The 15,193-nt window shown below is 39.9% G+C and overlaps 1 protein-coding gene across 3 annotated transcripts in view; it reads right to left on the bottom strand.

Moving 5' to 3' along the window:
- Positions 1 to 2,456: 2,456 nt before the first annotated feature.
- LOC135469102 (baculoviral IAP repeat-containing protein 6-like) overlaps positions 2,457 to 15,193 on the bottom strand; it is a 51,651-nt gene continuing 38,914 nt past the window's right edge. For all 3 annotated transcript variants that reach the window (XM_064747630.1, XM_064747631.1, XM_064747633.1), the window contains exons 46-58: positions 14,588 to 14,841; positions 13,891 to 14,104; positions 13,182 to 13,393; positions 12,239 to 12,412; positions 11,138 to 11,490; positions 10,515 to 10,669; positions 9,691 to 9,801; positions 8,954 to 9,168; positions 7,833 to 7,994; positions 7,213 to 7,290; positions 6,359 to 6,547; positions 5,545 to 5,679; positions 2,457 to 4,850 (exon numbers count right to left, since the gene is read on the bottom strand). In XM_064747630.1, coding sequence (XP_064603700.1) covers positions 4,566 to 4,850; positions 5,545 to 5,679; positions 6,359 to 6,547; positions 7,213 to 7,290; positions 7,833 to 7,994; positions 8,954 to 9,168; positions 9,691 to 9,801; positions 10,515 to 10,669; positions 11,138 to 11,490; positions 12,239 to 12,412; positions 13,182 to 13,393; positions 13,891 to 14,104; positions 14,588 to 14,841 — 2,537 coding nt within the window. In that variant the 3' untranslated portion in view covers positions 2,457 to 4,565. The remainder of the gene's footprint in view (positions 4,851 to 5,544; positions 5,680 to 6,358; positions 6,548 to 7,212; positions 7,291 to 7,832; positions 7,995 to 8,953; positions 9,169 to 9,690; positions 9,802 to 10,514; positions 10,670 to 11,137; positions 11,491 to 12,238; positions 12,413 to 13,181; positions 13,394 to 13,890; positions 14,105 to 14,587; positions 14,842 to 15,193) is intronic.

Here is a 15,193-nt window from a genome sequence, read left to right as displayed (position 1 = left end):
TTGATCCTAAATACTAGCGAGAAGCCACTTTTTATGGATTTGGAGTATGACACTGCCTAGGGTACCTTAATATTTACAAACTCCTATTGTAGGCAAAGAAGCTGGATAATGCCGTCATCGCAGCATTGCTCCTCTACCGACACATTAGTGGTCAGGTTAAATCACCCCTCCGCGCCGCCCCCCACCGCAACTCTCCCATGGCTCTAGTAGTGGGGGGTAATGTAAGTGATGTCTTATCAGGTTTTCATAAGCCGATACGGCATCCTCGGTAAATATCAACATGGCGCATTGCAGCCATGTACCTGGATGGGTAGTGTATAATCTCGTCAAATTAATTATGTCCAGGCTCTAGATTTTGCTACAAAGATATATTAAACCAGTAACATATTGCGAGGTTGTTCAAATCAGCGACAGCAGTGGAGATTTCTTCTCACTTTTGCGAGATTTGTAACGTGACCATTGTCTAATTTGCATACGCAATATATCCAACTTTTGTAATTGTAATTTTTGTAAATATGTAATTTTTGAAACAGTCGACACTTCATGTCCTTGGGCCCTCAGCAATACACCTGGGCAAGTGTGAGGGCGATCGGGTGAACAGTTGTGGAGACAATCGAGGAGAAACATCCACAGAATTGTTCCTTTATAGTTAGATATCTATACTCGTCGTAGGATTTACCATTTTCACAACCCCTCACAGCATCGTCGCTGAAACCGAACGAAGTGTAAAGAGTAACAAACAACACACACATCTTGATAAAATACGGTAGGCCTATTTATCTCAGCAGAAAGAAGAGCGTTTAGGCGATATCTCGATCGGTGCACGTTTGTCACTGAGCTGGAAAACTCAACCGCCAAAGCATGAAGCTGAAAAGTTTCGAGTTACAAACAGCGATCAGGTAGGGTTGAACAGAGGCCGAACGTTTGGGAGCTATCAGACGCATAACGCATCACTTTGGTGATGCCTTTAAATCGTGGCACTGTAAGATATCCAATGATGACCGTACTTATCGAAGTTTGCTGATAACTTTCACACATGGAAATCCTAATCGATGCAAGCATAATTAGTTCCTGAACATGTTTTGATAATTGCATGTCGTATATATGTGACAATCTGGATTTTAAAAAAAACCAACGCCCCATCATGTCTGGTCGGAGAGTATGGCTGGAATTTTCTATATTATTACATATACAGTATCAACAAAACAACAATCATGGTGTTACAAGTAATACCTAATTAATAAAAGAATCAGTCAAAGAATGACTGAGGTACACATATAATCAAATTAAAACATGAATCAGAGTATATTTTAAATATTGTTTCAACACTCAATCAGAAAAAAACTACAGGCAACATGCTAGGAAATTATCTGGCTCTATCTTTCCGTACGTATTACCGAAGGACGCGGACTGATTATATTTCATTTCACACTAGCATCAACCTTTATTTCCTTATTGATTGACTGTTGAGTTAGTCGTACCGGCACTCAAAACTATTTCACTTATAGATACTACTGCGCAGAGGTTTCTGTGTGATGAATACGGTGGCCTGTTCGTGCCATTCGAATTTTTTTTTTTACATTTTCTACTGATTAACAATGATTTATAGGGTTTAGTATAATAAAAGAAATACATAAAGAACAAATGATTCAAAACATATCCAAAAGCAAATTAACCATGACACAGAAGCCAATTAGACCAAAATCATAAATTCAACTATAAATTTCGAAAAACAATGGAAACTTTTGCGCGTTTTTCTCCACGTTTTAAAATTTTTCTTCCCGCCGTAAGAGGCGAAAACCTTTCCTTCGCGGAGAAAACTTATGGAAAGGCTGTGTTTCCGAAATATATCGAAAGTCTTAAATGAGTGGGAAATTTCACAAAATTTTTGAACTCGATTTTCTCATGACGTCACACGGCGCCGTGATACTTAAATATCAATCGCGAAGTTTGTGAGAAGTACTGCATTTGCGGATCTTGGGCAAAATTCACAGAAGCATCCTGACACTAATCTTTCATAGTAGAAATTATGTTTTGAAGCCGCCTCCGTTCAGTTCGCCAATTTATGGCTGCTTGCCCTTACACGTTAATCAGTAAATCTAACGCATTAGCGTGCATCTGAGCTGGCAATTCCCGTTTTGCGTTTACACGGACAAAACAGGTGGACTAAAGTGAGCCGTTCTAATTTAGGCAACCAAAACTGATGGATCAGATAACGCGGTCCTAGATTGACCCGGCTTTGTTTACGTCGCCTTTTTCGCTGGTGTAAACTCACGATGCTGGAAGAAAATCCCATGTACGACCCCTGTTCAATTTATATGAAGTTACAACTATCCGACTTACAGATATCGTGTTACTGTAGCTTCACTCTTGGTGGGATTGAGGGTATTACTTCTACACTCTTCAGAAAAGCAGCAATAGTAGCTCAGAGGAAATGACTGAAACAAGACACTTAGGAAGGATTCATCACCAGAGTTCTTTTTTATTCTTCTCTTGCTTTTTCACAAAAAAAAATCCTCAAGAGCCGAGTTATATATATGTATGTATATTTATATATATATATTGAAAACAGGCTGTACATATTACGTTCCTATAATTGTACAGTTTATACACAAATTACGGCACAGTCAAATATCAAAACCACCAAAGCAACCACAGAGGGGGGCATTGGACAAAACATCAGTTATATCCCCTTGGACATCACAGAACAACAGAATACGGTCAATCCCATGGTATGGTGGGATTTAGGTACGTCTTCACGACATAGTAGTCCCCTTTATGGCAAAGTGTCATTTCCCCTTAGCTATCATACATCTGTTATCTTGGCAGCTATTACATCGACAACCACCCTTGTCAACTTTCCACACCACACAGCAGACTTTCTTCTGTGATGTAATCATGAATCTCACAGTACAACATAATGTGGAAAATTTTCAGACTAAAAACAAACCTAAAACTACTTATCAAATGGGCTGTGAAACAATACCAAAAAAGAAAACAATTCAACAAAGATTAATTAACCCATCAAAAGACAATTAAATATCCATTAAACAGTATATGAGTAGTTTCTTCTATTATTTCGTATCACTTGTATAGGTCATACAGACACTTGCTATGTGAAGGGTGGTATGTACACAACGTGCAGTCTACTGTGTTTAAATACTACCTAAACAATATTTAAAATATACTTCTTTACACAGCTCAATAAATACACATTTCTATATATCGTACAGAAGGTTTGTGCGATTTCTAAAATTGACCAGTTTAGTCAATACAAACACTGATTCTACACTTGTTGAAAACTGCGTCCCACATATGTGATCCTATGCTCAGCATAGGAGAGCCTGTATTTATCTAAACAGGCATGAGTCGTATATTAGCATCTGAGTAGGTACCAGACACAGCAAACATGTTCTCCATGCTAGGTGCTCTGTACTTTTATTTTTTCAATTATACTCTATTTGATATCACTCTTAACTTTGTCACATTGATCTAATATGTTTTCAAGAAAAAAAAATGTTTACATTTCAACATAAGCAAAGCCGTAATTATAATAATATTGGTAATTATCGCTGATCATTACATTTTCCCTTCATGTCATTACAAAACCATGGCAACCCCTAAACACACACAAGCGCACACACAAAAGTCTCTTCCTCATAGACATATATACATCCATGTATGCCAATGGGTATCTGTAAATGTTGCTTTCTACATCGTAAACATGTCATAAAAAAAAGAGAGAAAAAGAAAAGAACAAATAAATAAAACGTAACTGGAAAAATGCTCAGCTCTTCAGAAATGGTATAAGTATGTACATGTAGATGCCGTATAAAGAGACACCTATCTGTTATCCTAGACATGTTACTTATAATAATAGTTCCCATATACTTCCACCCACATATAAATGCAAGCTGACAGTTCACATTCCACCTCCAGAAGCCCAAGCTCAAGCACACTGGTGCATGGGAACTAATTCGTACAGAAACACATAGGAGATTTTGACCAGCAATTCAATCTCTCATCACACAAATGCCAAGTGAACCCTGAAAATTAGAAAATACTGGCACAGCCTGCATCATATGGCAGACAAGAGAGCCAGTACACTTTAGTGTGAACTGCACCTCGCGTTCAGGTTACATGTATCCCCAATACCCTCCAAGAAGTACAGTACAGATATGATAGAATCAATGTTACATGTACGCCCCAATGTTCTCTAAAAGATATGGTATAGGTGTATAAATGGTAGAGTCAGTTTTAAGCAGCTTCTGGCACCCTGAGTTGCTTAGGTATTCTTTCTGGTTTCCACGTATCTGCATGCCATATAGTACTGCTTCCTGTTTACTTTGACACCTCTTTAAGCCTTGACCCCCTGCTGTGTATGAGGATGAGGGGGCTTGGACACCCCTGTGTCATATCAGACCGGAGCTGTCCTCATCCCATGGCCTGGCACTGCGACTGACCACCTGTCTTAACGGCAGGTTTGTGTGTATGCTTCAGAAGCCTGATGGCTTTAACCCCAGGAAGAAGGAAGAATAAATTAGGTTCCTATGAGGCAGCCATCGTCAGCAGTCCACCACGTCCTCTCCTAACATGATGAATTCCAGGTGTCCCCCGAAGTCTGCCTGAGGAGGGACAGGATCAGGGAAGGTGGCTGTCTGGGCAGAGGTGCTGGTCATCTCCTTCTCTGCCCCCTCAGGCGCGGTGGCCCCAGGCCCTGGCCCCGCCCCCTGCTCTGTGGAGTACTGCTTCTCCTGGGGGTCTATAGGCTCGTCCTCCTCTTCCTCCTCCTCCAAGTCAGCTGGGGGCTTCAGTTTGGCAAGCTCCTCCCTCAGCTGGTTGTAGTGTCTCTGTCAACAGACAACAATCACTCTATTTATTTATTTATCTGATAGTTATTCAATGTCACATTCATGAATTTTTCACTCGAGGTCTGACGGTGGTCAGTTTGTATGGGTGACTTACAAAAAAAAAAAAAAATCCCACACACAAACACGCACACACTTATCATTTTATGGGTGGAGGTAACCAGTGTGCCTGGTGTAAACCATAAACTTTAACAATTTCATGAGAAAGTTTCTGATACATGTATGTGACATACAGACATGCACACCACACTGATGGAAAATGAGTTGTCTTCAATCATCATTGCTGACTGATTATTGTCACCAGTGCTAGTCAGTGTATCATGACCCGTGATAGAAAAGAAATGAATGTTTTTTTCTTTTACTGTTAAACTGTTTCCTTACAAATATCTCCCCTCTCGGCAGAACAATATTCATGATGTTCAAACTTCACAGCGTAGTATTTTATCAGCCAGACATTACAGCCCAGCTAGTCATATTATACAAGTATTACTTCTACAGTCTACACCAATCCAATTTCTTTGTGCCAAACTCTCAGTACTGAGCGCTAAGCAATGCAGCAGCAAGTCTGGTATGACCCCATCCGGGTTAGATCACCATTTCTCCCAACTTTAAGGAGGACGCTCTAACCATTAGATCATATCACATGTAGCAGATCAGCTGGACTGGGCCGCCTTACCTTGAGCGCCATGATACTGTGCGCTATTGACCTGCCTGTCCTCTTGTCACTGGTATAACCTTCCATCTCACTGATCCATTCCTCACACTGTCGCAGGATCTCGTGACGCTTTAACCAGAAATGCTTGTGCACAACCTGCAGAATAAATGTCACCTCATTTAACTGCATATAAATACGTATGTGTTCACAGACAAAACTCTTACACAAAGCATGAAACATAAGCTCCCATCAACTTATAAAACTAAAAACTGAATATCAACATGATCTAAGCTCTATTTTTATTTATTTGATTTATTTGATTCATGTGATTGGTGTTTTACACTGCACTCATGAATATTTCACTTATACGATGGCCATCAGCATTAGTGTGAAAGGACAGACACAACCATCAGCAGGTTGCTAGCAGACCTTCTCATGTACGGCCAGAGAAGAAGCCAGCAGTATTTGGACTTGAACTCACAGCAACCGCATTGGTGAGAGGCTCCTTGGTCATTGTGCTGTGTTGTCATGTTAACCCCTTCGGCCCCCGAAGTTCTTTGCATAACTGCCATACAATTTGGTAACCACTCAAAGATTGCCAGTTTTTTTTTAGGACTGTCTTTCACAAACTTAGAACTCAGACCCACGGCTTGTTTTAATGAATTGTCATCAGATTTTACTCAGAGATCTTGCCACAGGAAAGGCAAAACTTTGAACAAGTAAAAAATTTTGTAAGTTGCTGTCAGAACGAAGGAAATATTTTTCTCCCAGATACTGATTCCTCATATCTTATATGAGTAACAGTAACTTCTGACATCTGGAGCTACCAGCTTACCTCTTTAAAGCACGGGGAGGGATTCCTGAGCTGCTCTAACATGCCCCACTTGACCGTGGCCTGTCGGATGTTAGCGTCATACTCCCTTGAGCTGGCTGTGCCAGGCGGGGTGCCTCGAGATCTCTCATAGCCGGGTTCATTGAAGTAAGGTTCAGAGACGAGGATAAGAGACTGGATGGACACCAACACCTTCAGAAATAGAGCAGGGCAGGCTTGTAATCACAGCAGGCATGAACGGAAAGAAACTTTACAACAATCTACAGCTAGGAATGTCACTTTCTGGCATTCAAATATTTAAATGTTCAGAAACTCCTGATCACTACATGAGAAATAATGTATTCAAACATGTCACAATGAGTTTTTACATCTACTGTAAAGTACTTAATATTTGCTGGAATTTATTTTCGCAGATTTACTGCAAAGATGGGTTAGCAGGAATTAATTTTTATATATTTAATCAAAACAATACTGAAAAAATCCTTTAAAAAAATAATTTTCCTAGTTATATTATGGCCGAAATAACTCAAGCACATTAAACAGGTATTACCAGTATTTCAACCCCAGTCATTCATTCTTGATTAACACAGTCAAGCATCACTATTAGTTTTGGACTGTTTTCAACTTTAATAATCCTCTGTCATGTCTGTTGGCAGTCTGACAATTTCAAACTGTAGCAAGTGCATAGAGTCAAAAACTTGACTCTATCATGGGGAAAAACTTTATCATCTCCTCTTAAAGCACTGCATATTGGGTGGAAGTAAACAAAAAAATGTGAGTATGGAATGGTTTTCGTATTTCCTGATAAATGAGCACGCAATACGCAAAGAAATTTGGACAGACTTCTGCATACTGACCTGTAAAAAACTTGAGGTTTGAGCGTTCCACTTCTCTTCTGGCCGACCATGCCAGGTGTTGAGAACACTTAGGCATACCTAACCAATGGACAGAGGAGGTTTGGGAGAAATGATCATATACATGTAATTTTTTGTCTTTGATTAGGTTTTATGCTGTACTCGAGACTACTGAACTCACATGACGATGTTCAAGCTTAAGGTGGGCATGCGGTTAATCAGCTACCCCCTTGGACGCATGAAATAGAAAACTGGTGCTATTTGGACACCCTGTTTTCAGCATAATAACAGGGCCAAAGAGTTCTTTTCAGAGATAATTCTAAATCATTTTACTTTTGTATATCCAAGATCAAAAATATTAAGACATTCATTGTTACTACTTCAATAATACTTTTACTTTATTACAGCAGCTTTGAAACTTAGAAATTTTTACCACACAGAATGAAATGAGAAAATCTTTACCTGTTAGTCAAACAATCAATTATTCTGTACAGGTAGATATGGAGCACACTGACCATATCAATTATTTTTCTTGTACAAATTCCACAAAATCCTTTCTTGCTTTGATCTGGAATAATTTATGTTACAAAAGTGGATTGGTAATATCAACATCTGTGCCTTACCTTGCCATCATTATAGAGGTTAGGGTTGAACCTGACAGTATGGTTGCCTGTGGTCTCAAGATTGATGTTTGGAGGTGAGTTGGGATAGTCCTGAGGGAAACACACATCAAACTCAAACCCTCCATTAGCATACGGAGTACCACTGGGACCCGTAATAAGCACCTGGGAGAAGCAATAGAATTCAGTGTCAAGCTACGGCTGTATTATAATAATGATAACAGGGAAGTTTTAGAGGAGAAACTAAAGGAACTCCCGCAAAAACAACATTGTCCATGGATTTGACAGATACATGTCGCAAAGAAATACAAATCATTCTTCATGGACCTTACTGCCTGTCCTAATTATGGACACAGTCTCTTTTTCAAACCTATATTTGATGAATTATTGATGTAATAATTTTACCTGCAGAAAAGGTACATGTATAGATTCACGGTGCTCTTTCAGAATATCCACCAAGGATCTAACACAAAGACAAAACTCTCAGGAAAAACATTCCTCATTTCAGTACTCAGTAATTTGACATGAGCCTTTAATAATTCATCTGTGTAGCAAATACATTTGCTATCTGTATATCTTTAAAATGACCAAAAGCTCATAAATGTTAAAATACCAACACAAAAATGTACCTGTATTCGATTAACTCTCAAGCTTTCTAGGTATACTTTCTGACCTACAAAGGTTCATTGTATTTTTGCCCCAATTCTGAAATACTCATTTCCACACGATATATGTACAAGTAATATCAAGTTGAATACAATAGGCAATCCGGCCATACTCTAATATCTAACAAGTACAATAGCTGTAAAACTAAGAGTGAGTGAGTGAGTGCATGGGGTTTAACATAGTACTTATCAATTTTTTAGTCATATGATGACAAAGGAGTCCTTAAAGTGCATATAATGTGCCTCCTTGTTGCAGGGCGGATTTCCGCCACTCTTTTATCCAGTGCTGCTTCACAGAGATGACTTAGCAAAGGCAAGTAAGCCGGCCCGCTCGAACCACTATACTGATATGAGCCAACCAGTTGTTGCGCAACAACTTCCTCTTTTAAGGTCTCAGGTGAGACCCGACCCAGGATTGACCCTGGATCTATCGCCTCCCAAAAGTAGAAGAGAGCTTACCTTCATGACATCAAGCCTCTCCTCGTCACACCTGACAAACACACTGCTGCTGGCTGACAAGGGCAGAGATGTGGAAAGGGTGACAGCCTCCTGGGCCAGCCGCCTCGCCCTAGCAGGGTTGTTCACATCCCCGGTCGCCTTCACATTAGACTCATAATGATGGTTCAATGTAAACTTTATGCCATTTCCTTCATCCACCACCATTTCATAAGTATCTGTAGATAAAAAGCAAGTCAAACGTGTATTAAATCCACAGGTTATGAATATTATGAGTATCGAATGCTTTTCGTGATTTATGATAAATGAGCATGCAATATGCAAAAAAAACTCGGACAATTAATTTCATTAAATCCACAGACTGATAAATTCTCAAGTGTTCTGGAAGGGCAAATGAAGCTGCCCAGAACAAAGTTTTATACAGCACACCCATACCTTCGGAACACCTCTATGATCAGGCAACCTGATTACCAATGACTCACTTTGTAATCTGCACTGGTACACAGGTCAGAAAAAATGAATAAATGACCATTTATAAACTCAAGCAGAATGGAGTAAATAGGCTGCATTTAATCCAAAAGATGCCAAGTGCTAATTCTTTTTTCCTCATCTGTACCATTTTTACGAAAGTGTGCTGTGAATGCAACACAGTAATGTACCATTACACAACTGTGTGTTGCATTTTGTAACTGTGTAAAAGGCTGGTAAAGCTTCCCATCAGCATGAATGTGTGAACTCACCGAATTGAAGCTCCTTCATGGTGTTGATGTATCGCTCATCAGCAGTCTCATTACGTTTACGCTTGGAGCCTCCCTTGCTGTCAGACTCACTTCCACAATCAGCCATTTCATCTGAGGGCAAACAAAAGAGTTGTTGATACAGCTTACAGACCTGTCTTTAGGGTACACCACTTTTCTGTTACATATACATTGCAATATATTAAATCAGGTCAAGCTTACTTCCAATTATTCAACTGAACTGTAAAAAATCTATTAAATGTTTGGAACTGATATAAACTGTTTCTGCATGCATTTACACTGGTCATGGCAAGCCTGATGACTTTCAGTAAGCAGTGTACATTTCCGATGGTAGCCATGGCAAAAATCTCCTAATATGTACTCTGACTTTCACCACCCTCAGTTTTCCAACAGAATTAACCATTTACATGTACAATTTGACTGCTGTTTAACAGCATACAGAGAAAATTTTCAATTACAATATGGCTGTCAGAGGAAACGGGAATGCCCAGAGTAAACCAATGAACTTCAGCAAGCTACTGACAAACTTTCCCACCTGTGATGTATATACACTTGGATGCCATACTGGTGGAAGGCCAGCAGTCTTTACCAGTCAACAAACATTAGACTATGCAAACATACACACAAGAACTGTTCACCAAATTTCGCCACTAAGGCCCAGTGAACAATGTGAGGGAGAATCTACAATTTCTCTGACCAAAGTCAGGCTTGAACTTGCACCTTGTGTTTGTTCTAGTGAATGCTAAATAAATCATGACCTTGTACACCATTTATCTGATATACAAAGTAGTACACCACAGTATTACCCGAGTTATCCTTGAGCCTGTCAGTGGACACCTGCACAATTCTGGCTGTCTCCTGTATATCTGGTATCAGCAGAGCCAGCCCCTCGTTCTCCTCCTCTTCCTCATGACTACCTCCCCCTCCACCACTCCCATTACCTCCCTTGGACTTGTTAGACCTGAAACCACACAACAGACATCAAGATGAAAATAACCAAATGTTTCTACTAATCCTCAGTCACATGACGGAAAGCTGGTTTGCAAAGAGGCAGAAGAATAGTGCCAGCACAATATCTTATTAAAACGACAAAGCTTCAGGAATGTTTCAGATATAATGTTTTTGCACCTGAATAGCAATTGTATTTTTATAACATAGAGTGAACTTCACAACCTGCTATAACAACACTTCAAGGGTTTGTGAGGATTGAATAATTCACCACTGTAATTCTGAGGCCCCTTTCACAAAGCCCTTTCTCATAACTGTATGGGGGACTTAATAAATAATAGCATAATAAAGTCTCAGAATACGGACAGAAGTCATGAATAATTGAATTACATGTACACAGTGATGTGAAAGTGGCCGCGATGTATGAAAGTATCAACCAAACATCATTATACAAAGGTGGCAACAAAAACATTTGACTCACTTAAGCCTGGAGGCATATGTGTCCACACAGCCCTTCATCTTTTCCAGGAGAACCCCTATGGAGGAGCCGGAATCCTCCTTGTCTAGGGGCAGTAGTAAAGGCACCAGGGATGGGCACACAGCCAGGCCACGTAACAGTTCTAACAGAGCACGGTACAGGGGTACATGGCGTGCCATGTCCAGGACAGAGTCATTACGCAGGTATGAGCAGATCGCTGGCACTAGACAGGACTGGGTCAGCAGTTCTGGGACTACAGCAGGGAGACAACTCTTGTCGTCTGGTTCTTCAGAGCTTGAGCCTGACTGAAAGCCTTTGGGAATTGTTCCCCCTGAGTTGATGTAACTGCCCAAGACCTGCAAAGCAGAGTACATGTATTTTTAAAAACAAAAGTATCCAAATTACATACTTGTACTTGGAATATCAAAAAACACTTTCTTATCATCTATAAATATGAATTAATTCCCCCAAAATTAAAATTTCCTTTCATAATCACAGAAATGAAACTTCAAAACTTCAAAGTGACAATGATATGGCTAGAATACTAGAAAGAGGCATAAAGCCATAATCAGTATTGAGTATTTACAGACAGAATTAGAGTGAAAATATTCATTTCATCAGAACATTAGTGTATCTAACTTTTACTATGAATCCCCATTAAGTCATATGCAAGCCAATCCAATAAAAAATTAAAAAGCCTGTACTGGAGATTTTTTAGCAAAAATCCATATTCATTCATCAAATCAAATTTTCTGTACCAATGATGGTTCAAATTATTTCATTTTTCAGTACATAGCAGAGTCATGCCTGTACTATTTATGGTTTTAAAAAGTTGAAAAAGTTAATACAATGTGACCCGCTTAATAAAGTTTATCAACTTAATTATACATTTGGAATGGTAACTCGTGCACAGACTAGGCTGATATGTTATGAAAGGTAATTGTTTAGGTTATTTCAAAATGATTGCAAACATTTAACTGCATATCCGCTGATCAATTCTTGCCCCAAAATCTCTAGTATAGCCTACTTCAGTACCTCTGCAAAATCTCCACCATTCTTGTATAAATACTTGTAGAGATATGTAGGAAAGAGCAACAATTTTACCTGTAGGAGACAGGTGACATGTTCTTCCTCACTCTTCTGCCTCAATAAGGCCTGCTCCGCGTCCCAGCTGGAAGTGGTGGAACCTGTCCCGAACCCTGTGCCCTTAGCCCAGTAATGGTGCGTCTTCTCCTCTGTTACTGGGGTCGTCGTGTTGTTGGTAGGGGTACTCACCGTCTGTACAAGGTAGAATAGAAAATATAGTTTATTAAAGTAGTATCACAGAATTTGCTCACTAGATTTCTGAAAAAAACAAAACAAAAAAAAAACAAAGAATTTAGGTGGTACAAAATCAATAATTTTTTTGTCTCCCATACTTAAAATTATGTGCATCAAGGTACATGTCAACAATGAAGTAGTTTCTGGGTGTGGTACTCTCTTCTACAAGTCAACTTTTGGCAATAATCAATCGAATTTGCTATATCCCAAGGCAGGACGTGTTAAACTTACACGACATGACAGTAGCTGTAATCAACTCCTCAGATGAAAATCCAGTTTCTTTATGAGTAGCAGTGACATCCAATGAAAGGTTTGCATTATCTTTTTTAACAGCCATCTTGGAGCACTTTTGCTTAACTAGTATTCAAATGTTAAAATAACCTTTTGTTTGTCAGCGTGATTGCAACACATGCAAATCCCCCACGTGCAAAACCGGGACTGTTAGTAGGGAACATTGCCCGCATAAATCAAATCAGTCCAAGCTGTGTACGTCTTTGTTATTTTCTCTAATGTGTCATTGTTTTATGTGTAATTGAGCTCCTAAAGCAGAATCATGTCACTTGCACTGCAGTGTAACAGCAGAGCATGGGGTTTTTATACACAGCTTGGAATAGGCAAGTAGAGGTAGGATGTCGAGTGATCATACCCATTCACAAACTAATTTACAAGGAGTTATGTCCCTTGGGAGCGCTCCCATTGCTATCATTCTAACTTGAACCAGCCATACCTCATTCTGTACAGGTGGGGCGGAGCGAGGGGCATGGTGACTGAGGACTGACAGACAGGCCAAGATCAGGTGAAGAGCTCCAATCTCCAGAGTCATCCTCCTCAGCAGGACACCGTCATCTGTGCTAGGGGCTGTCACGTCAAAGAGGGTTTTCAGCACATGGAATGGGAGGGTGGGCAAAGAGCCAGCTATGGGGGAGGTCAAGATGTGACCTAAAATAGGGCAGGAAAAAATATTTACACTGATTCACCTGCAGTCAAGAACAAAATCGTTGCAATAACGTACAGACAAAATTTAAAGAATGTGTTTCAGGCATTAGCTCCTACCTGAACCAAGCTCCAAGCTATTGTAACATATCACATGTATGTCAACATTTTGAAAGATAACTTCAAGGGAAATTGAAAAAAAAAAAAAAAATTATTCTTAGCATTATACGTGTACATGTGAATGACTAAATTAATTTAGTGACGCTGGGATGAAAAAACAACTAACACACCTGATCACTTTGTCGTTTCAGGCATTATTAATCTATGGTACATCCAAATTCCACCCCCCCCTCAAATCTTTGGACAAAAAATGAGGAATTCTTTCAAGACAAATCCCATGCCTGTTGACAAGCACTACATGTGTTTAACATAAAAAAAAATAACATAACAGTTAAATTTACATTGTTTTTTTTCCTCAGACTGATATGCACAGAAAGATTTACCTCCATCTCCATCATCGGTCACTCCCAGAACCAGTCGTAACAAACACTGGGCCTTCTTCCTCTCCTTCAACAGAACCTCAGCATATCCTGGCAACCGCAGGAAGAGCCCAAATGCCACCAGGGAGTGGGGAGGAATGGTGGGTAGAGCAGCAGGGGCCTGCTTTGTTGGCCGCGAGTTGGACTGTGGTGCAGGTGACATTGGTTCATAGAAGGGCTGAAAAACAAAGAAACAGCACATTAAACATCTATTAACTTACTTGATTGGTGTTTCACACCGTGCTGAAGAATTTTTCCCTTATGCTAGTGGTTTATGGCAATCAGCATGGTAAACATAGTTTGGTACCAGTTCATACATATGGCAAATTTTTTTAAGAATTCAAGACCTGTTTTATACCATACACAGGGACATTTCACGTGACAGAAATCAGGTTTATGGGTGGGGAAAACTGAGCTGTGAAAACAACCACACTTCATCAATTGTGTTACCCTGGTTTGCTCCCACTCTAATGCCAGCCGCCGTTGTATAAGCTTCACAGAGTACGGTGTAAAACACAAATCAAATAAAAACAATAAATCAATTGTGTGTGTTCAATGATATGATAGTATTCATGATTTTTTAAAATTCTTATAACTGAATTGTGTTGAGTGCCATGCAGTGTAATGTGGTGAGCTCACACAAGCAAGTTCTACCACCCACCTCATAATAGTCATCTGAGGGTTCCACCGTGACCCAGTCTGAGCCGATCATGTCGCCCGCACTGTTGTGTTCCGTCTCCCCCACAGTGGCCTGTCTCGTGATCTCAGGATAGAGGAGGGGCAGGTGCTCTGCCAGAAGGGCCAGGCCACCCACGCTGGCAAATACGTGCAGGGCAGACTGACATGCTGGGGTCTCCAGTAGCAGGTCATCTGGTAGACGGTCCAGGTCAACCTCCTCTGACTCGTAGGACTCTTCTGTGAACAACAGTGACATACATACAGATAAGTAGATAAATGTATACAGGTTGCACAATCTTTGATAAGGATTCGAAGTGTTTCTAAAACATTCATTACTTTATTTATTTTACGTATTTTACTCATGTTTAACTCCAATCTTTTTCATTCAGATGTATAGGATGGCAGTCAGGTGTATGGGTGGAGGAAACAGTGTCTAAGGTAATTTATCTACCTGTAGCAAATTCAAACTTCTTCATGTTTAACACACACCACATAGAGCAGTAGCCTCAAGGTGACCATTTGTCTTCCACATATCTCATGTACACTTCTGTTCTTCATGTACTGCACAAGCAAGAAGTTACCAACCAGT

The sequence above is a fragment of the Liolophura sinensis genome, chromosome 6 (genome assembly GCF_032854445.1).
Source record: "Liolophura sinensis isolate JHLJ2023 chromosome 6, CUHK_Ljap_v2, whole genome shotgun sequence".
NCBI classification, from domain to species: Eukaryota; Metazoa; Mollusca; class Polyplacophora; order Chitonida; family Chitonidae; genus Liolophura; species Liolophura sinensis.
Note: the sequence above shows the minus strand (reverse complement) of the source record. Positions and strands in the feature narration are given on the sequence as shown.